The following is a 23,316-nucleotide window of genomic DNA, read 5'->3' as shown; positions in this document are numbered from 1 at the left end:
CCTTGGAAATGAGATTCGGTAGATCGGAGATGATAGCAATGGCCGAAATAGACACATTGAGAACACTGCCGCGCCTCTGCGAGTCGCCTAGGGATATTTGCGTGTTCTCTACTAAGGTTACAAACGCCGTGTCTACACTTCGGGCATTGAAATGCGTCTACTATCTCTACAATCCGGAGGTATCTAAGGTAATGGTGGACAAGCTTACTCCTACTTTACGTTACAGATATTACGACTTTGCTGCAACACAACCGAAAGAAGAGCCTGACTTATTGAAGTTTGAAAAATTTATGAAGAGAGAAGCTGAGCTGTGCGGACCCTATGCACTCCCCGAACAGATGGCACCGCCGATGTATAGTAATAGACGTCCTCAGAAGACACATACAGTATTAGAAAAGCAGTCTACAGTTATACAGAAATGCCCCGTATGTGAAGAAACAGGTCACATCGCAACGGACTGCAAACAGTTTAAAGAAGCAAACGAAAGCACAAGATGGGATATAGCAAAAAAGAAACGACTATGCTTTCGGTGTCTACGCTTCAGAAACAAGACTCACAACTGCCGAACGAAGCCGTGTGGTATTAACAATTGTAAGTATTTTCATAACAGGTTACTACACTTCAACAGAACAGAAAAGGCAGAAACAGAAGATAGGTCAACAGAGGTCATTAACTCCGCGTGGACTACAGCCAGACCTACAAAGAAGCAAACCTTTTTGAAAATAATCCCGGTGCAGGCAACAGGTCCCAAGAATACGGTCAACACTTACGCGTTATTGGACGATGGATCTACAGTTACGCTGATAGACGACAGCCTTGCCTACGAAATAGGGGCAAAGGGACCCATCGACCCACTACGTATAGAAGCAATCAACGAGTTGAAAACAGCTGAAACGAAGTCAAGAAGAGTTAGCATCACACTCAACGGGTTGAACAATCACACAGCAAGCATTCAAGCGAGAACTATCAAGAACCTGCACGTGTCGCCGCAGGAAATAGCAAGACAACAGATTGAAGAATGTGAACACTTGCGAGATCTTAGCGACGTACTTTCCTATGAAGATGCGAAGCCTACCATACTCATCGGTCAAGACAACTGGCATCTCCTTCTAGCGTCAAGAGTGAGAAGGGGAAAGAAGAACCAACCGGTAGCGTCTCTCACGCCACTTGGGTGGGTACTTCACGGAAGCCACAACCGAATTATTGGACGTACCGCTAACTTCGTGTCACACATTACAGAAGCGCCGCAGGAAGATAAGCTTGAAGATCTCATGAAGCATTACTTCGCAATGGACTCGCTATGCATCAACCCAAAGAAGCCACAGTCGGACCCTGAAGAGCAAGCCTTACGTATCTTACAGAAAAATACAACCCAAACAGAAGAAGGAAGATACGAAACCGCTCTACTATGGAAAAAAGAAGAGGTCGACTTGCCTAACAACTACGACAACTCGTTGACACGTCTTATGCACATAGAAAAGAAGCTTGACCGTAATTCTCAATTAAAACAGAAGTATACAGAACAGATGGACGCGCTTATCAAGAAAGGATACGCCGAGCCTGCACCGAGGACGAAGACTCCCAATAGAACTTGGTATTTACCGCACTTCGCGGTAGTGAACCCAATGAAGCCAGATAAACTCCGAGTGGTACACGACGCCGCAGCGAAGACTAAGGGTGTCGCACTCAACGACTTGCTGTTGAAAGGTCCAGATCTACTGCAATCACTTCCAGGGGTCGTGATGAAGTTCCGACAGCATATGGTTGCAGTAACAGCTGACATTAAGGAAATGTTCATGCAAGTGAAGTTGAGAACAGAAGACAGAGACGCTCTTAGGTACCTGTGGCGAGGGAACCGTCGTGACGATCAACCACCCGAGGAGTATAGAATGACATCACTCATCTTCGGAGCTTCAAGTTCGCCGTCAACAGCAATATTCGTCAAGAACTTGAACGCTAAGAAGTATGAAGAGACCGAGCCAGAAGCAGCCTCCGCCATTATAGAGAAGCATTACGTCGACGACTACCTGGACAGCTTTAGAAGCCTCGAAGAAGCCATACGTATCACTTCAAGCGTGCGTGATATACATAGAAGAGCTTGCTTCGAGTTGAAACAGTGGAAGTCCAATACGCCCGCGCTACTACAAGCACTAGGGGAACAGGAGTCGTCACAGAACATAGAACTCTATAAGGCGGGAGAGCAGCTGGAACGTGTGTTAGGAATCGTATGGAGACCGGATACAGACGAACTTACCTTCAACCTCAATTTAACGCGTGTGCCTCGTGAACTTATAGATGGGAAAACACCGACGAAGAGAGAAGCCCTACGTATAGTTATGTCGCTTTTTGATCCGTTAGGCTTTGCTTCACCAGTTACTATAAGAGCTAAGCAGATTTTACAGGAACTCTGGCGGCGTGGGACATCGTGGGACGAGAAAATAGAAGATCACATAGCGGAACAGTGGCGCGACTGGATGGTACATTTGAGAAGCCTCTCGAATATAGCAATACCAAGAAGATACCTACAGTACAGCGACGCTACATCCCTTCAGCTCCACGTGTTCACCGACGCCAGCGAGTCAGCCTACGCAGCGGTATTGTATTGGAGAGCAACGGCACCCAACGGCGACGTCAGCATATCACTAATTATGTCCAAGGCCAAGGTGGCACCTTTAAAGTTAACATCTATACCTAGGTTAGAGTTACAAGCTGCAGTGATGGGAACTCGCCTCGCCGACGCCGTCGTTAAAGAACATCAACGAAAGCCGGACTCAAGAACGTTCTGGACGGACAGCCGCACAGTACTCTCATGGATCAAGGCTGGTTCGCGCTCTTACAAGTCGTATGTGGCACATCGCATAGCGGCTATAGAAGAAGGTACAAAGGTAAGCCGCAACGAGGAAATTCTCGTTGCGGCTAGCGTACAGAGCAGACGTGTTATAGATTAAATAAAAATTAAATTGAAAGTTACCAAGCAATACTAGACCTTTCGCAATCTGCATATAATAATTTATGCAAAATCAGCATTCAGTGAGTTAATACGAAAATAATCCAAGCAATAAGTGCAGTTGACGCGGTGACAGCTCTTCACCCCCTCGGGTAAAAAAGACGGGCTCTTTACTTATTGCAATCATCGCTCTCAAGTGCACACGCAGTACGTACGTAAGTAGCGATACCTCAATACGCGCCACGGATCTACAATGAGCTCAGTACGCTCACCAAATGGAGGCGGCATTAATACAAGACTTGGAGGTTCCCGACCAAACCTGTCCGAAAAACAACAAAGTGACACGGGGGCTAATATTACCTTTCGTAACAAACAAAAAACAACCGATGACACAGAAACCATTAAAAATGAACTGTCTGAAATACGTAAACAGATGTCCGAAATGATGGCGATTTTAACGTCGACTAGGAACGATCAAACCGATAGCATTAATAAGCTTTGTCAAGATGTTACTTCCATTAAAAACGAAGTAAGTAATATAAGTCACACAATCGAAAACATCATTATGGAAAACAATAGCCTCAAATCCAAATTGGCAAGCATGTCAACTATTACCGAAAACACAAAAAAGAAGGTTGAATTACTGGAGGCTGATTTTAATAACCTCAAATGTACATCCCCAGGGGCTTCTTCTTGGGATGCGCCCATCACTTATGAAGAACTTCTCAGTGAATTTCAGGACCGCAATATGCGAAAAAATAATATTATAGTTGTTGGACTTCCTGAATCAAAAACAAAGTCTGTCATGGAGCGCTATGAGGAGGAGAAAATAAAGATAATGAAAATTCTAAAATCCATCTATAGCGACTGTCCTCAACCTGGAAAAATTATCCGACTTGGAAAATTCGCTGCTGATCGTACACGTGCAATCAAGGTGTGCTTTGCTTCAGAAGAGATCGCTAAAGCAATACTACGCAATAAAAACTGCCTTAAAAATGATTACATCAAAATATTTTCGGACCAGACCCCGCAACAACGAAAACATATGCAAAATTTAATTAGAGAACTTGATAAGCGCACTGCAGATGGAGAACCTAATCTTATTATTAAATATGTAAAAGGGATACCCAAAATAATTACTTCATCTGAAAAAAAGGCTCCATCTGTTACAAACACAAAAAACTAATTTCATCTCAAAAAAAAGTAGTATATGAAATCGCCGCAAATTATACTGATATAGCATTTGATAAAAAATCTTTACGCTGTTTTTATGCAAATTCACGCAGCATTGTAAAGCCTGGAAAATTCGATGAGTTAAGGACTATAATTGCATCTTTTAAAACTATCATACATATTATCATACTATCAGAGACCTGGATAAAAAATGAAGATGAAGCCAAGATACTCCAAATTCCGTGTTATACACACTACTACAACTATAGACGAAATAAAAGAGGTGGTGGAGTATCAATGTTTGTCCACAATAACATGAAACACAGCCTTATTGAAGAACATTGCCTTGATGATACCCATTACCTTTGGATACATGTTCATAAATTTTCATTAGACCTTGGTGTAATATATAAACCTAATACAGCAAATATGAACAATTTCCTGGAAGTATATTCACAACAGTTACAAAGCAAAAGACGAGCTGTGGTGTTTGGCGATTTCAACCTAGACCTTCTTGATCCAGACAAAGCCACTCGAAACTATAAGGACACTCTAAAAGAGTACGATTTTAAAATTCTAAACAAAATAGATCAACAATTCTGTACTAGAGAATCTGAAACAACTAAAACTATACTTGATCATGTGTGCTCAAACCTTAAAGACAATAACTTTAATTTTGTAATGATAGAATCTGCTATGTCTGATCACAAACAGATATTTTTGGAAATAAAACGATATTGCACGCCCCTAACAAAAAAAGTGGAATATACTGCCATAGATTATAAAAAATTGTATAATAGTTTCGAAAATATGACTCAAGAAAAAGAACAACCGCTGTATGAGAGACTCGAAGAAAAGCTACAGTGTTGTTTATCTCAGAGTAAAATAATAAAAACTAAAATGTTAAACCCTCCAAGGCAAGACTGGATCAAGCGAGATATAATAAAAGACATTGACAATCGAAATATACTGTGGCAGAAATATAAATCAAACACTTCAGATATTACTTTAAAAAAGAATTATGAGATTGCAAAATTCAAAGTATTAAAAGAGATACAAGAAACGAAAAGTTCATATTACATCAACAAATTTAAAAACAATATGACAAAACCACGAAAGTTGTGGAACTTGATAAATGATCTTTCAAACAATAGAATCAAAAACAAGGTTGGACCAGATAAACTGGAAATTAATACAAGATGCATCACCGACAATAAGGATATCTGCGAATATTTCAATATCTATTTCTCTACAATTGGTTCAGCCTTAGCTAATATGATCCCAGATGAATATAAAAGAAGTCAAAACAAAATTTATTCAGAAGTAAATGATATACATAAACTGAATTTTATCGCACCAGCTACCGTGAAAGAAGTCGCAAGAATTATCGATAATCTAGATCCTAACACTGGTTCCGGCATTGATGGTATCAGTACTAAATCTATCAAATGTCTTAAAAATATTATCGTTCATGAACTCACAGCATGTATTAACGTTTGTTTCGATCAAGGTATATTCCCTGACAGCTTAAAAATTGCTAAAGTTATTCCCATTTTTAAGTCAGGAAGCAAATCGGATCCTTGTAATTACCGTCCAATTTCTGTTTTACCGGTTATATCTAAAATTTTTGAAAAAGTTTTATACAATCGTCTGGAATCGTACTTAAAATCAAAACATTTTTTATATCACAAACAATATGGTTTCCGACCGCAAGCGAATACTTTATCGGCTACAATTGACCTCATAACAAAAATAAAAAATAAAATTGATCAAAAACAAATAGCTATAGGTATATTTATAGACCTGAAAAAGGCATTTGATACGATTAGTCCTCACATATTGCTAGAGAAACTTCGACATATAGGTATTACTGGAAAAGCTCTTGAAATCTTTAAATCGTATCTACAAAACCGTAAACAAATTGTGAAAATTGACAACCATCAAAGCAGTCCAAAATCCATCACCTATGGGGTCCCACAAGGCTCAGTATTGGGGCCTCTTCTATTTTTAATTTACATCAATAATATATGTCAATTAGGGCTCAAAGGAGACATTTCACTTTATGCAGATGATACAAGCATTTTTTATTTTGGACATTCAGTTGAAGCTATGATACCTCACGTTCAAAGCGATCTTAATTTGTTAAATACCTGGTTCCAAACTAATTTGCTTACAATTAATGTCGCAAAAACTAATTTCGTAATACTCTCCGCAAAAAATAAGAGAATCACTACTAATATAGAAATAAAAATTAATAATCAATTAATTCACAGAAAAACAAAAGAAAAATATCTCGGTCTTACAATAGATAATTATCTTTGTTGGAAGCCACATATTGAGAAAATAAGGTCTAAATTAATATCACTGTCAGGTCCCTTACATAACATTTCAAGGTGTTTACCTCAAAAAGTGCGATACATAATTTACAACTCTTTAGTCAAACCACACATTGATTATTTAATCGAAGTGCAGGGGTACTGCAGCCAAATCCAACCTTGATCCTTTACAAAGAGCACAAAACAGAGTAATAAAGGCACTATTTAATTATAAATTTTTAACACCAACTGATAAAATATACCATGACACAAAAATTATGAACATTAGTCAAACATATATATACTATACTTGTATATTAGTGCGTAAAATTTTAAATAAAGACATACATACAAGTCTATCATTTACGAAAAAACAACAAACACAACGAATTAAACTACGGAATGCTAACTACTTAGTAACACGTCCTCCGAGAACAAATTATGGTAAAAAGAATATCGAATTTGAGGGTGTTAATTTATACAATAAACTACCAACTAACATAAAAAATGCTAAAACTATGTATCGTTTTAAAAAGTTATTAAAGTCACATATATTAGAAACATAAATTTAATTTACGAACAACAAAAACACATAAAATAACATGAATACAAAATAAATAATTTATAGAATATTATTTACATTTTAATTTACATATATATTTTTTTTTTTTTTTTCTTAGATTTTTTAAGCATTAAATTATGTTAGTGCAATAATTACTTAGTTTACTACTGACTACCATTAATGCCGCATCCAAAGATGTTTTGTTTTATAGCTCCATGTAACATAACTTAAAACCACGAATACGGAGGGTATATCAATATTACTTGATAAACGTTAACCCAGTTTTATAATAATTTCATTTATTTTGTGTCATCTAAGTAACTAGATGGTAAACTTCTAACATAACATAACTTTTTGTACCTACGCCCGATATTATAATGTTTTTAAGTTATGATTTCTCAGTAAGTGAATTATAAATTCTTTATGAGAAATAAAGTTCTTCTTAAATCGTAAGTGAGTGGCGCTGGGTGCCAACGAAGTCCAACGTGGCGGACGATGCCACAAGAAATGTCCCAATAGGGTTCAATAAGAACCACAGGTGGTATAGGGGACCGGACTTCCTACACGAGGATTCGAGCACCTGGCCAATAGAAAATTCTGCGTCGTATCCATCAGAACCTACAGGTGAAGAAAGAACACACAACATAGTAACAGAACGAGGTCTGAAGCTGGCTGAAGGTCTACCGGAGGTGTCTAGATTTTCAAATTGGGATAGATTACGTTTCACTACAGCAAGGGTTTTACAGTTTATACAGCTTTGCAGGACGTCTAAACAGCGGGTCAATTACAAGAGGACTAGGCGAAACGCTCAAGCGGACCCCGACTGGCGACGTCAAAAGAAGACACCGGTGGCTCCACAGGTAAAGCATAGAAAAATAGAACAAGCCAAGTGTTATATCTCCGTGCCCGCAGAACTCCTCCGAGAAGCAGAAGAGTTATTAATGCGTTCATCGCAAGAAAGTTCTTTTCAGGTTGATATAGATAACATGAAACGTCAGAAGCCTATAGACAGAGATAGCCGATTACATCGATTAAGTGTCAAGTATGAAAATGGTGCCCTGAGACTCCGAAGCCGCATCGAAGCAATAGAAGCCGTCACAAATGAGGTCAAGAACCCCATGGTGCTGGACGGTGACCATCCTACAGTCAAACTATGGATACACAGCATCCATAGACAGATGCACCACAGCGGAGTCGAGGCCACGGTAAACGAGTGCCGACAAAGGTATTGGGTTCTACGGTTACGTCCGGTGACGCGCACTATAATAAGACAATGTCTCAGATGCCGAATGAAGACTCAAGCACCGCCGTACCCGAGAACCGGAGACCTACCATCGTGTCGCTTGGCACATCACAAGCGACCTTTCACATACACAGGAGTCGACTACTTCGGGCCGCTTACAGTAACAGTCGGGCGTACCAATCAGAAGAGGTATGTAGCTATCTTCACCTGTCTAACCACACGTGCTATTCATCTTGAAGTTACAGCATCGCTCACCACCGACTCTGCGGTGATGGCGCTCCGGCGGATGATGGCGCGCCGTGGACGTCCGGCGCAAATATGGTCGGACAACGGCACCAACCTGAGGGGCGCTGACAAGGAACTACGGCAGGCGATCGACGCAGCTACAGCGGAGGAGGCTGCTAAGAAGATCATCTCGTGGCGATTCATCCCACCTGGCGCGCCCTTCATGGGAGGCGCGTGGGAAAGGCTCGTGCGCTCCGTGAAAACTGCACTGCAAGCAACGCTTCACGAACGACATCCAGCAGAAGAAGTCCTCACGACGCTCCTGGCAGAGGTGGAATATACAGTGAACAGCCGACCTCTCACCCACGTGTCAGTGAGCGCCGAGGACCCAGAAGCGCTTACACCGAACCATTTCCTACTCGGCGGGAACGGAAGAGTATCGACCCCGGGAGAGTTCAACGACCGCGACACCATATGCAAAAACAGCTGGCGTGCCGCGCAGAGATTAACCGACATATTCTGGACAAGATGGCTTCGAGAGTACCTTCCTGAGCTTCAACACCGGCGGGAGCCCCACGGAAGAGGGGCAACAGTGAAGATCGGCGACTTAGTACAAATATTGGATAGTAACCTACCTAGGAACATATGGGTTCGAGGTCGGGTCATCGCAACATTTCCGGGTCCAGACAACATAGTAAGAACAGTCGACGTGGCAACCAAGGGAGGAGTTCTACGCCGGCCAGTGAGGAAGCTGGTAGTGCTGCCTATAGAAGACGTCGCCCCAGCACCGACAGAAGATGCAACACAGCTGCACGGCGGGAGAAATGTGCGGGACGACGCGAACAGCTGACTCAAGATTCGACGTAATTATAAGTTTGAAATTGTTTACTTAATTTATAGTTAATAATAGTTCATAAGTTGTAATAAAGACTTCATTATTCGTAACACACGATCAGCTGATTAATATTGTATAGTTCAATGGCCGACGCTAAACAGCTGACTCCAACTCGATCAGCTGATCATAGCAGTAAGACGTAGTTACGTAAACAGCTGATAGTTTTTAATGTAATTTATTGATGTTTTTATTATGTTTGAATAGTGTTTTACTTATGTTTTATTGTTAATAGTATATAATAGAATTTAATAGAATAGGGAAAATAGATAATAGTTTAAGTTTTGTAAATGTATTAAAATAAATATTTCGTAATAGTTTATAGGGCATAGATATAGGTGTCATTTATAATAGGTTTTGCAATAGTTTAGGTTTTAATAGAAGTTTAAATAGAAATATGTAAATTCCTAAACAAACTAAATAGATTATTATTATTATTATTGTGAATCGTCGATTCAAGGCCACAGTTTGAACAGGTTCGTACAGGTCCGTACAGGTTTAGACATAGAATAACGGGAAATAGTTGTAATTGGCCAAAAGGCCTATATCCCTGCCTAAACCTGCTTCTAGTTGTGGTACTTGAGTCGGGGATATAAATAGGCCAGATTTTCAAATTTTCATTCAGTACTGGCAACAGACCTATGGAACAAACAGGAATAAAAGGAACAAGAACAAACAAGGAATTTCAATTCTTCCAACCCAGCAATTATAGTAATGTGCCCCTGCACACTTGGCCTACCGATATACACTTGGCCACCACAATGCACTATTTTTTATATTTTTTCATTCAGAGAGGAGACCGTGCTCAGCAGTAAGACAGTAATGGGATGACGACGAACATGTTTTTATTGCTAGTTCTATTTTACTCTGTATATTTAACTGGTGAAGCCCGTGAATAATACGAGCGTGTGCATGTGCGCAGGGCGTGGCGCATCGAGGCGGCGGCGCGCGCGGTGTGGGCGCGCGGGCTGGGCGCGGGCGAGCGCGCGCTGCCGCTGGCGGGCGCGCTACTGCGCGGCGTGCGCGCGCGGCACCACCACCACCTGCTGGCCGCGCTCGAGATGCTGCCCGACAGAGACCTCTTCGTGCCGCCCGCTAGGTATCTATTTACTTGATTCTTTTTTTAATCTGCGTTTAATGATGTTCGGTCCAGCTGTTTTCTGTAGGTTGAAACTTGCCAAAAATCCTTCATTCCATTTCTAAACCTCTTATCGTTTTATATTTTTCTAAATGTAAAAATTACTTTATTTTTCATAAAATTTAAACAACATCAAATAGGGTTGAAATCTCCCTTATAATTGACCACATATATTTGACCGGAGAAAACATGCAAAAGCAAAAAAATAGGTGTGACAACAATGCTTCTACCAAGAAATACTTCTATCGCATTATATATTTAATCAAATAAAAATAATTTATTTATTCTATAATTAATTTCATTAAATACGAGTATTATAAAAATAAGCAACATCTTTATTACAGTTCATTGAAGTAACTTAGAGACGACAGTAGCTCCATACTAGACTATCTATTTACCGTACTTTTTACCTTAACAACTCATAAATGATAACCAAACCAAACGAAAGTAAGACAAACTATAACGTCCTACTATAACGCCGCCACAGTGAGGAGATCCACGGCATCCTGGACTGCTTCCTGAGCATGGTGAAGCCGTCGGCGGGCGGCGGCGGCGGCGCGCTGCTGCACCGCATCGCCGCGCTGCTGCGCCGCTACCACGCCGCGCGGCCCGCGCGCGCCGCCGCGCTGCTGCACGCGCACAGGGAGACCATCGCGTTAGTCCACATTCGTATTTTTAATACACTACTAGCTGACCCGGCAAACGTTGTGTCGCCATATAAAAATGTTAAGGGTGAGCAACCCTTATCACTTTGGGGTATGAAAAATAGATAGTAGCCGATTCTTAGACCTACTGAATATGCATATAAACTTTGGTGAAAATTGGTAGCCATTTTGGAGGAGTACGGTAACTAACATTGTGATACTAGAATTTTATATATGAGATATTGTTTGCAGTATAGTCGGCGCCAAAATGCTACTTAGCTCTGAAGTTGTTGCGAGCAGATGTAGTCATACAATATGCTATAGTGACGCGATTTTATATTCAGAGCACATTCAGAGTACATTTCTATATTCAGAGCGGACTATATTGACTATTCCTACTCAATGTGTCCTATATGTATAACAAATACAAACTAAATTTTAGAACTTACATACAATGTCTAGATGAAGATTTAAATGTATCATATGCCAAGTTAAATATAAAATACTAAATCAAAACATCATTATTCTTACGTTAGGATAATCCTATGAAAAAACTTGTTAAATCATGTAAAATGATGATATACCTATTATATGTATTGTAATTATGAAATCCTAGATTTAAACGATTTATTAAACAAAGTTCGATTTTAACTACCAATCAAGTGAAGTTGACTGATTAAGTACTGAAAACTGGTATAACAAAGTCTAAATTGTGTATGTGTGCAGGTCGCAGCCGGCGCTGAGCGCGGCGTGCGGCGCGGAGTCGGGCGGCGCGTCGTCCGCGTCGCCGCCGCCGCACGCGCTGCTGGCGCTGCGCCGCCGCGTCGCGCCACCCGACGAGCTGGCCTGGATGCTGCAGGTAGTATAGTACACCACACGCACACGACGTTGAATCTCATTCATTCATTCATATTCCTTTTTATCATATTTCTTTATTTGCTAGAATTAGGTTAACAAAAGTTCTTAAAATTATACAGTTATCTCTTATCCCGCCTCGTCGGCATGTAAATTCTTAGTCAGTTATGTCTATATAGGTATTATGTACACTATAATTTATTTTTCAATATAATAATTTTTATTATCACAAACAACACGATATACTAAATTTTAATAATATTAATGGCAAACAAATAAATAAGTAAATTTTAATCGAATTTATTTTCATTGCATTCAATTATATTTTAAAATCTAAGTACTCATTAATTGTATAAAAGCATTTCTCTTGTAACCATGTTGTCAATTGGGACTTAAATGGATTGTATGTCAGATATTTAAATGAGTTCGGAAGTCGATTATATAGTGCAATAGCCATAAAAGATACATTTTTCTTGCATAATTTTAGTCTACATGGAGGCATTACCAATGTGTTATCATATTTCTATCTTATTGTCTATTGGTTACATCATTTTTTTCTTAAAGTACTTTGGATATCTATGTACAAATAAACATATGTCTCGTTTACAAACATGCAAACTGAACGATGTTTTGCTAAACCATTTTTATATTGCGATTTTTTTCAGAATATTATGTACAAAAATACTTAAATATTTTTTTTTGTAATTAAAAAAAATAATCCAATATAGTGGCTTAGCAATTCCATTTAAAGACATGTGTGTCGTGTGTCCAGGAGGTGGAGGCGTGGGGCGTGCGTCGCGGCGGCGCGTGGGGCGGCGCGGCGTGCGCGGGTGGGCTGCTGCGCGCCGCCGCGCCGCTGGCCGCCAGCGCGCACGCACCCGTGCGCGGCGCCGCGCTCTCGCTGCTCGCCAAGCTGCTGCCCGCCGCGCCCGACACCACGCCCGGTAACCACACATGCGACACATACAACACATACCCTTACTTACGATACGATACATTGCAATTGACAGATAGTATTGCAACCAAATCAATACTTTGAGGCGCAAAGAACTTAAAAGCACTTTTTGTAATCATTTACAATAGTGTGTTATTGAATAACTACTAGTTAATTAGTTAATATCGTTTTGACACAACAAAACGTCCACAAAATTAACCAAATGATCTGTCTGATTTGTTCATCGAGTAAAATACTTGATCATTTTAATTATTTTGCCATTATTTAGTATATATCTATAATACATACATACATAATCGACGGTATTTCCTATATCAGTCTTTTCGAAGAAAATTACCGCATTATTATCAAAAAATACTGAACCTTGTAAGCCAATAGCTATATCTATTACTATAGCTAGTTTAAATATTGTAAACACTAAAACCATGGCTGCTTTCCCAGGACTGCAAGCGATTCTCGAATGCCTCGATTCAAGCCAGCCGGAGATCGGGCAGGCGGTGCTGGAGAAACTGCCGGAGCTGATCATCGGCATGCAGGAGCACGCGGCGCGCATCCTCATGCGCGTGTTCGAGCTGGGCGTGCGCTCGCGGCAGCCCGTCGACCAGTGCCTCGCCAAGTGCGTCGCCACCATCAACCTGCACCGCGGATGCTAACGACGCAAAACCTTCGTGTTTGTTAGGTGGTAGGACCCTGTTTTACGACTCTGGAGGCATCAGCGCCACACTGTGGCCACAACCTTGGGCCTCATAAAAAAAGTGGTGCTGCTTTCAAAGGTATGGTAAGCGCGACATACTTATCTGAGGCATTCCAACTTAATCATCAAGTATAGCAACGGAGTATCTGCAACCTCAGGTACAAGTCATCATATATGAGGTTTATTACTAATACTATTTTCTTTTCTTTTATGTCGTATAACAGTGTACTCAGATTGCTGTAGTCTCAAGGAACTTATATTTGTGTAAATAATATTAGATATTTCAAATTAGGACAACCTAATGGTTACATACTTGATGATTACAGTGATTTCTAATTTGAAATACAGGCAGATTTAAAGTCATTGGAATGTTACATCTGATGTTATAGTTTAATAGATGTGTGCATTATTGACAAAATAAATTAAAATCGGGATAAACCAGACATCTTTTCTCACTATGATACAGAACTTGTGAAACTTGTTTCTCTGAACTGACAATATTTTAAAATATACTTGCAAATCTTAACCATCTTCTTCATTATGGATTTTGATAAAAATTGTGTTATACAAACATCATAGATTTAAGTATTTTTATGTATTGTATTGTAAATATGTAATAGGATAGTTTAAATACAAAAACAATAAAATTGTGCATAAATGGTGTTTTATTATAAAACTGGAAAGAAGAAACTTCATACCATTTGTAACTCAAAATAAATTATATATCTTACTTTAACATATAAATTATTAAATCAACATACATTGGGGTCAAGACACTGTTATATTATGTTAGATATTCATCCAACATGATTTTAAAAGAATTTGAATATTTAGACAATACATTTACTTAGTAAATACTTGTGATTATTAAAAACATATTGCATTGTAAGCAGTAAGTAGAATCAAACCCGCACTCCTTAAGCATGTCCATTCTCAACTCCACCACAGAACCCATCTTAACAAGAAACTATTCAATAACACATTGGCCCTTGGTCACCAGTCATTATTCCCCAGGTCTGTGAATAACTTATCCTTAATCTTTGGTCTCGGATCTTCTTTAATCTTGGTGTCCACAGCTCCAACTTGTCCCAGAAGGTATTCAAATTCTGGAAAATGAAATGATTCTTTAGTCAACTGCAATGAAAAATCCTAATTTCACAAAATATAATACATCAAAATTGAAACTTCCTTAAGCATATATATTTGTGATATTAGTTTTGGTCATAAATAATTAATGAATAACAAAAAGTAATGGAATCTTTAGTATTAATTAACTTAAACACCATAAGGACTATAGTCGTCACAAATTAATAGGCCCATTTTGACACATGCCATCCTAATGTCATTAATGTTTTAAAGTAACTTTTTAGTAGGCAGTTTACAACCACGTGACGGCTAGAGCTTGTGGCTTCAAAGCATTCCGAAGAAACCATAATCAATTAACTTTTAAATAATCGAAACTTAGAATTACCAATAACTAATTATTTATCCCTTTTTCGTCATAACAACAATAAAATAATCAAGACTTTGTTTCTTAGTGAATGACATAATGAAAAAAAATCAGTTTACAGGCTAGTTTAATCTTCTGAAGATGATTATATTTTTCAATTACACTAGATTTTCTTTATTTTCTCCTTTTTATTAAATATTTAGATGTTTTAGAACAATATTAAATAAATATTCTGTTACAAAATATTAAGTAATCTATGCAATAGGATGTGGGATAGTAATCGATTAGTCGTGAAAATCGGTTTCTTTGGTTATCGATTTGTATGTCACATGCTTAGAGCTTAGCGATGGCCTGTGTCAAAATGGGCCTATTAAATTGTGACGACTATAATATATTCAATTAATAATAATTTATTAAAAAGCAAACCAACAAACCTTCACAAGTGAGAGAGGTCCCTCTCAACTCATGGGGTCCAACAAACTGCTTCTTCATGTCACCCTCAAAGTATACGAAAATGCTGGGCAGGTTCTTCTCAGGGAAGTTAGGGATGCAGGTCTGGGCGATGGCCTTCAGAAACTTGGTGTAGGGGTACTGCTGTGACAACTGCTTCATGTGTTGATTCACTAGGGCACATTGTTGGATTCTGAAATTAATAATTAGTACCTTATAGGTCTCTGATAGCAGTGATCGTTTAGTGGTTGAAACTAGACCTTTTTATTTAAGGGTCCCACATGTAAATCTTGAGTGCACCTCTGATTTTTTTAAGTTTAAGTTATGTGCATAAAAAATGTATTTAAATGTCTTTTAATTGCATTAGGAGGAATATGAAGCCCTAAATATTGACTGGCTTGCCAACTAGCCCTTATATAAAATAATAACTATAACATATAAATACTACTTGCATTGATGCTAATATTTGTACTAAATATTTTACAAAAATAACTTGCATGAAATGAATATAATGCAATCTTAATTTGACGTAATTACCCTTGTTTGTATAAATGTATAACAACCCAGATCCCATCACCCGCCTTGTTGACCTCTTGCACATAGTCCTGTCCCGAGACTTCCCGGACCTCCCCAAACCTTGGCTTCTCAGACAGCCTCTTCAGCTCTGCTATCCGCTTCCTCCTGTACTCCTCTAGCACTGCTTCATCCTCAGAGTCTTCGAGCTCATCAAGACCATCAAGATCTAGTTCTGAGAGCTGCTTATCCTCTGAAGAAAGAAACAACAAATTTCTTTATATTACTTATATGATAAGCATTCCAAAGAGCTCACATTTTGCAACATTTCCATATAATAAACTATCAAAAGTAGCAACAGGTAATAGTAAATAGGTTATCACACTTTTTGTCCCTTTCTAGGCATAGAAGTCACCACAACATCAAGAGGCCAGGGGTACTTTTCCAATCCTATTTCATGATGTATATAAATGTAATTTATACCTCGTCTGTTAATACTGGAAAATGTTCACAACACTGAACAGATGCACATAACCTTAAAACCAAAAACATACTTTCAGCTTGTTTCTGTTGTATGGACTCCTCGATCATGTTAACGATCTGCTCCTCGGAGAACTCCGTCTCCTTGGGCGGCAGGATTCCCTTCGCGCGAAGGACATCGTTCCATTCGGTATCTTCATTGGGATTCTATAAACAAAAACCAAAATATTTATTTTCGTAACATAAAACTTATAGCGCACTGTTTACACTTATAATATTATCGGTTTACCTGCATTTCTAAGCTTAAACTGTTTTAATTCAAAATGCAGTTAAATAGAATCGTGATTTATTTTTGTAGAAATATGACACCATATCAGTATGACACATCCATGTCCGATGATCATAGATTTATAGGGTTGCCACTTCTACAGTATAAAATAAAAAATTAAGTTTTTAGAAAAATTTGCACTGTCGTCGTCGTCGTTTGCAATTTGTCGATATAGCTTGCCAATAAATTATCAATTTGTCTGTTGATGTATCAAAATGCAGAATCAGTGCGTAATCATTGGCAATGATTAGAAATTGGCGACAATATTAAATTAATTATATACAGCTGACTTAAATTTAATGGCAATACTAAAACAGAACAGATAAAATACCAAAAATTTGGATAGTCGTACTAAATTTTGAAGGTAAATGTTTTACATAAAGATATGTTTTATCAAGCGCTGTTGATCCTCTTAAAATATTTATTTGATTGTCCCTGAATATGATCAATACATATATTTGAAATTATATAAAATCCGTTAAAAAAGATGAATTCATAATTTGACAATGACACGTCTTTTTATGTTATGTTGTCAACTTGTACTTGCGTCGCGTTGGAAAAATTGCATGTCGCTATGTTCAGTCAAGTCAGTTCTCGAAATAAATAAATTGGTCATGGCTGATACCGAGGAATATAAACATCGGGAAACTAATTTCCATGAGGGAGAAGGTAATTAAAGTTGAAATATTATAGTTAAGGGGGTGCGTGAGTGAGTGGGTCAAAAGGCGGGTGGTCGATGTCCATCCAGTTACCCTCGTGTAACGTGTGACATTGAAAATGGGTTCTTTTTATAATTGCTGCCTGGATTGTGGTGCCGAGGTTCGAGGAACGGAGTGCGGTAACCGCCTCGCGTACCGAGTGCGGAGCGCCGGCGTCGACGGGAGCATGAGCGCGGGAAGGGCCAGGAAGGCCTCACCAGGTACCCCAACCATGTAATTGTCATGTATTTGCGCGGGCCGCGAGCGAGGGACGCAGCACGGCGCTATTCGCGCGAGTGCCGGCTCCGCTCCGATATAGCGATACATTTTAATTGCAAATAGCCTTTCCTACAGATCATCTGATTATATTTTATAAACATTATGCATGCAAATGGAGTGTGTAGCAGCTGGTTTCTGTATTTTTTCATTGTAGTTAGAATATCAACGAAGTAAAAACATTTTAACAATGGACATTATATAGTCTGTGCGAATAAAAACAAGACAATGACCTTTGTTATGAATGTTCAACATTGTTGGTTCAATTAATATTTGTAAAGATGCTATATTTCTTATTGAAATTGAAAACTGGCATTCCATATTAAAGTTTTGTTTATTTATAGTAAATATTTTTCAAATTGCTGTGTTCAAGTAAATTTGCTTACATTACACAATATTATTGCAGAATTAGGAAGAATAGAAATTAATTTAAAACTAAGTATTGTGTGAATATTATAGCAAACAATCTACTATGAATCTTATCGACTGCTAAGAAATTAAATCCAATAGGATACCAATTATTAAGAACTAAAAATAAACAAAAATGTGCCATGATTTATGATACAGGTGAAAAATGAATGGTTACAATTACTTCATTATAAGGAATGTCTAGAACAATTGTTTACAAAATAATATGGAGTGCACTCAGTTATAACAGAATGAAGTTTATTTTGATAATTAAAACTTTCTATTTACAAACCCGAGCCGATAACAAACTAAAATGAAAGAAAGTAACAATTACTTACTGTATAAGAATTCTTTGATTTTCACTTTAGAAACATAACAATGTATTATTTTTTATAGTTTTTTGTTATAAAGCATTACCATAATTTTATTTCTAAAGTCATCGGCAATCGGCAATCTGTTATTTCTCTTTATGATATACCTAAATGTGTTTTTATAACATTGGTATGATATTGCTTTGTGCTACTCATATTGGTACAAAGTGTGGTACTTTATATAGCATTTGAAGAATTCAAACTTCAACTTTAACATTGCTGATCTTTTGTCTTAAATCAACGATACATTTCCCTCTTTTTAAAAAACATACTGCTTGCTTCATTTCACTAGGCATTTTGTTGTTTGCTCTGTTTGGTGTAAATAAGTTATAGTTAATTAATAAATAAAAAAATGCCACATAATATTCAAATAAAACTTTATTTATTTATTTATTTATTGAATAATAAATCTGCAGATGCAGCATTTACATTAAGTGTGTGTTACATATTTAATAACTATATCAAAATTCAGTGTTATTACATTTTATATTTCATATTTGCCTCATTAGTCTTCTATCAGACTAAAACAGACATTATGACTAATTAGAATGGTGGTCGAGGTGGCCCATAAATAGAGATCTGTCATAAATAATATGACCTAATATATTATGTATGTAGTTATTTGATTTTAATTGGTTGTTTTTAACCCACAGCATCATATGAGAGGATAAAACGTTGATTTAAAAATTATCCTTGTAAAATTATTTCGTGATATATGTAATAAATATGCTTCAGTTACATTTACAAGAAGCATTTTAAAGAAATTAGTGGCATAGAATACTCCACATTTTTATGTGGTGCTGCAATCTAATATTCCAAAAATGTTCTTTTTTCGCGCCTTGACCAAAAATTCCGTTACTCTAATGGCGAATATTTTACAAGCGCAATGAATATTCTATTTAGACCCGGCTAGAATCGGAACAAGTTTACAAAAGTGTGCCAATCGGAGAGATTATTGGAATAGACGCAAATCGGGCGCGTGTGCGTACGTACGTTGCGCAAGGTGGTGCCACAGCGCAAATGATAAATAGACACGGTTATATTTGTATATTCACAGTATTTACACAGATCGCCCTATTAACACGTTATGCATTTCAATCGCCAAAAGGTAAACAAAATCAGATATATGAATAGTGTAAAATTATTTATCACACTGGACCTATTTGTCGGACTAAAGTTAAATATAAATACTAATGGGAAAATACCTGTGCTTGACTATGTTTCACGTAAATCCTACTAGCCTGAACATTATTTATTCTAATCAGAATTAATCTTGGAATTGTACGCACCACAGTACACTTACTGTAGCTAATAAACGTACATGATCTTTACAAAATTATTCTCCATTTCTTGTTTACATTTACAGGATTTCCGTGTTTCTTTATAATAAAGAGTATATAAAACAATAGCAAAATTTATTAGCAAATGTAATGTTGATCTAAACATAGGATTAGCTCGGTACCGAGTATATCAATCCGAATTTAAATGAATAATTTTGAATAAAATCGCTTTTAAAATACCTCGTTAACACGTACTTATTTGCTAATTAATTTATGTAAGTGGAATAATCTAAGTTTTTTTCAAAGTCCACGCGTAAGAATTCGCGGATGGATGCTAGAACTAAATTTATATTGCTATAATACGAATATCACTAAGCGTGTCTAACTTTTTAAGAACTGCACAAATACGTTCCCTGGAGACCCGAGATCCCCTTGACAATCTAACCATTACAATTGCTGCAGCGTATTTTCTGTATAACACATAACTATGTCTACTATCTTGGCTTGTCTAGTAGTCATTGCTCTGTGGTCATTAGCGCTGTTCCCAGGAACAGTCAGTTATTCAATCGCGAACAACCGTACATTATGTTGTCTGTATGCTGCACACGCATTTTTATGGCGTCACCGATGCTGTAATTACTTCCTAGAACCGGAGGGTCTGTTGCAACATAGTTTTTTGCTGCGTTCAACACGTTAATCTTGTTATTTATCTTTGTTGTGGTCGGTCACGATTTTTTGTCGAGCTAAAATTTCAAGGTCTTAATAAATATTTGATACGTCAGGGAGTTTCATAATTAGTGGATAAAAACTAGTAATGAGTTCCCGATGTACTCTCTCACACATTTTTTTATACTTCGCAAAGGGCAATGTAGCTTCCAACACTAGAGTACTTGAAGTACAAATCTTTTCCTAGTCGTTATAAGATTATCTTTAAGAATTCAAGCCAAAATCAAAAAACGAATTTTCCAGTTTTGATGTCATGCAATTGTAATTACAATCATTATTTCGAAATGACCCAGACAATTCAGTAATGTTTACGCGCAAACACTACGCGAAATGTCTCGCCGGCTGGCTAATTATTTCGTGAATAAAAATGGTCCCCTTTTACCATTCGTTAATTAAAATGAAACCTCAGCTGCAAGGTCGCGGGTTCCGCTCCCGTACGGCAGAACCTGATCCGCTGGCGAGTGGAACCTGTCCGCGTGTCCTTACGCCGGGTCATGTCATGTGTCTTGTGCGAGTATCTGCGCCTTTTCTCCTTTTGTTCGCCAACCTTGGGTTAGAACACTGTTTTATTAAGTTTTTAGTAGCCACAACGGCGTGTGAGCGCTTTCTGTAGTAGATTTTCGGAAGCTTGTGTGTGAACTTTAATTGCTTTAGTAAACATTTTTGATTCAATGTATTTGGCTTTTACGATCGTTCAAAAACTTCTATACGTGTTTATTGTAGAGGATTGGTATGAACGGGCCATTCAATTAGGGCCAGCAGTAGTGGTGGTGTAGGTACATCGGGACAGACGTACGTCCAGTAGGCCACTGACGTCTGCTGACGATGATAATGACGTTACACACAAGTTTATTACTGCATCGCAACAGAAACAGCTCCCTTTTTATTCCACCGCACGTTGGCAGTGTGCCTACTTATGTCATAAATGTCATAATTTAATCCCCGGACGCCGACACATATCTGAACACCTTTTACGCCTATATCTAGATATTGTATATCTGAACAGCTGATTTACGACTCCCGATAAATATTTAGATCGCCTCGATTCAAGTGCTTGTATTTGTATGTTATTCTTCTGTACGTAATGTTGTTATCAGCGCATTACCGTGTTATTGTGTTGATTATTGTTTGTAATTAACCATTACTTACTTTAATTTATTGCTTTTATAAAATTATACATCGCAATTAGATAATTCTGGATTTTAGTAAATAAGTATTATACAAAAAAATCACGTACAATTTAATTATGCATGCACTATTATTTTATGTTTTCAGTGAACATTCATCTACTCACCCTTCAGTAATTCTTTGCTTATACATCAGTAACCCTTGCTTACGCTTATTTGTGATAAGATGAAACAGATACTCGTTGTCAATTTCAAATAATTTCTTAACCTCTGACGCAGAGGCCTGGTATGCGTTTAAAGCCTTTATCTTTGGCCCGTCTAGCGCCCAAACCTTTCTAATATTTCTATTCAACCGATATCCTATCATAAAGTTTGCTAGTGCGTACCACTAAGTCTAGTCTCCTTACTTTTATAAAAGTAAGCTGTCGAGAAATTAGCTTCGTATGATTTTGTTTCATGCAGATAATTTAAGAGTGAAACTTTAATTTAGTATAGAAGAGACGAAAAGACTTGACAAATGATACTGAATAAATACTTCTTCATATAAACCAATCGTGGCACGTGCGCTGATCGTATCACCGCCCTAATTTACGCTCGGTAAAAACTGATATTGTATCTTTACGAGGTTTTACGTAAGACTGGAGGCAATTGGATAGGCAGACCTGATACTTTTCAAGTCTGTACTTTTAGTCTTCAGGCTGAACTACACATCTGTGTATTGAAAGCATATGCGCAGTGCATTACTATCAGTTGAACTGCTGACTATGTTACAATTTGATATAATTATTACTATTAATTTAAAATTATCGTTTAATAATGATAAAGATATTTCGGTGTTAAAAAATAAAATTGTAAATATTATATTGCAATACCCTAGCAGGGTGCATGCTTGTACTATAATTAATTTGTAAGACCTATGAAAATAAGCATGAGCAATAAAGAATTTGAATTTGAACTGCAGAATTTTACAAACTTAGACATTTCTGCGTAACTGAAACAATATAGCAATTTATTGTTTATACGGCTCTTGTACATATATATTTACGTATATACGTGTATATTCGTATGTGTATGGCAATAAAATATGCCTTTAACCAAAGGTGACACGTGCATGCATATCGGTGGACCAATTAACAAGACAATTGGCGCCGTATGTATTGCGTTTAATAAATAATAATGTGTAATGTTTCTACGCTCATAGCCCTGCTCTAATTTTTTCGGATGGGATAGGCTCACACAAAGGCTTACACGAAACCAATACCTAAATTAATTATTTACATGTATGCTTGGCCAGTGATCGAATCCAGAATCTTTTGCAGGTCACACTGTATATATCTATAGTACGTAGGCATATATGGTTTAATATTGTAACTGTATGACTTAGTTTAATATCGGACTAAAATATGCATTTAGGTCAATTTATGGCCTTTGGCTTGCCCATCTTGTCATAACGACGCCTTCGAGTTTATTCAGCTATCTACAAATGGAAAAAGAAATCTCTCTCTCTGGTTTCAAGATTGTTTCTTCTGATTTCAAGTGGGTGAATGACAACAGGTGATGTTACAC

The 23,316-nt window shown here is 37.7% G+C and overlaps 3 protein-coding genes across 4 annotated transcripts in view; 2 read left to right on the top strand and 1 right to left on the bottom strand.

Annotated features, from left to right (window-relative positions):
* The window catches only part of IntS1 (integrator complex subunit 1), a 34,426-nt gene extending 20,824 nt beyond the window's left edge, over positions 1-13,602 (top strand). The window contains exons 32-36 of the mRNA XM_073073526.1: positions 10,280-10,456; positions 10,983-11,150; positions 11,866-11,998; positions 12,767-12,938; positions 13,391-13,602. Of these exons, the coding sequence (XP_072929627.1) occupies positions 10,280-10,456; positions 10,983-11,150; positions 11,866-11,998; positions 12,767-12,938; positions 13,391-13,602 (862 nt within the window). The remainder of the gene's footprint in view (positions 1-10,279; positions 10,457-10,982; positions 11,151-11,865; positions 11,999-12,766; positions 12,939-13,390) is intronic.
* Positions 13,603-14,289: 687 nt separating this feature from the next.
* On the bottom strand, positions 14,290-16,942 carry viaf (viral IAP-associated factor). The gene is made up of 5 exons (XM_073073525.1): positions 16,826-16,942; positions 16,611-16,743; positions 16,081-16,309; positions 15,528-15,736; positions 14,290-14,749 (listed from the first exon to the last, which is right to left on the bottom strand). The coding sequence occupies exons 1-5, from the start codon at positions 16,829-16,831 to the stop codon at positions 14,637-14,639; spliced, it is 690 nt and encodes a 229-aa protein (XP_072929626.1). The 5' UTR covers positions 16,832-16,942; the 3' UTR covers positions 14,290-14,636.
* A 433-nt stretch (positions 16,943-17,375) lies between these two features.
* Positions 17,376-23,316, top strand: part of atl (atlastin GTPase) — a 30,767-nt gene continuing 24,826 nt past the window's right edge. The window contains exons 1-2 of one of the 2 annotated variants that reach the window (XM_073073520.1): positions 17,393-17,533; positions 17,684-17,783. In XM_073073520.1, coding sequence (XP_072929621.1) covers positions 17,522-17,533; positions 17,684-17,783 — 112 coding nt within the window. In that variant the 5' untranslated portion in view covers positions 17,393-17,521. Of the gene's footprint in view, positions 17,534-17,683; positions 17,784-23,316 lie in introns of both variants that reach the window. The other variant, XM_073073519.1, reaches the window with a different exon arrangement.

Source organism: Epargyreus clarus, unplaced genomic scaffold (genome assembly GCF_041222505.1).
Source record: "Epargyreus clarus isolate Ecla_fem2 unplaced genomic scaffold, WU_Ecla_fem_2.2 ptg000006l, whole genome shotgun sequence".
Taxonomy (NCBI): Eukaryota; Metazoa; Arthropoda; class Insecta; order Lepidoptera; family Hesperiidae; genus Epargyreus; species Epargyreus clarus.
The sequence above is the reverse complement of the archived record's forward strand: the minus strand, read 5'-3'. Positions and strand labels throughout refer to the sequence as shown.

Bases quoted from the DNA above. Each gene is read 5' to 3' on its own strand.
- viaf (XM_073073525.1), bottom strand. The intron at 16,310-16,610 runs GTATGTTTTTGG...TTCTTTCTTCAG, and splicing joins ACAACAGAAACAAGCTGAAA to AGGATAAGCAGCTCTCAGAA. The intron at 14,750-15,527 runs GTTTGTTGGTTT...TTCATTTTCCAG, and splicing joins GACCTCTCTCACTTGTGAAG to AATTTGAATACCTTCTGGGA.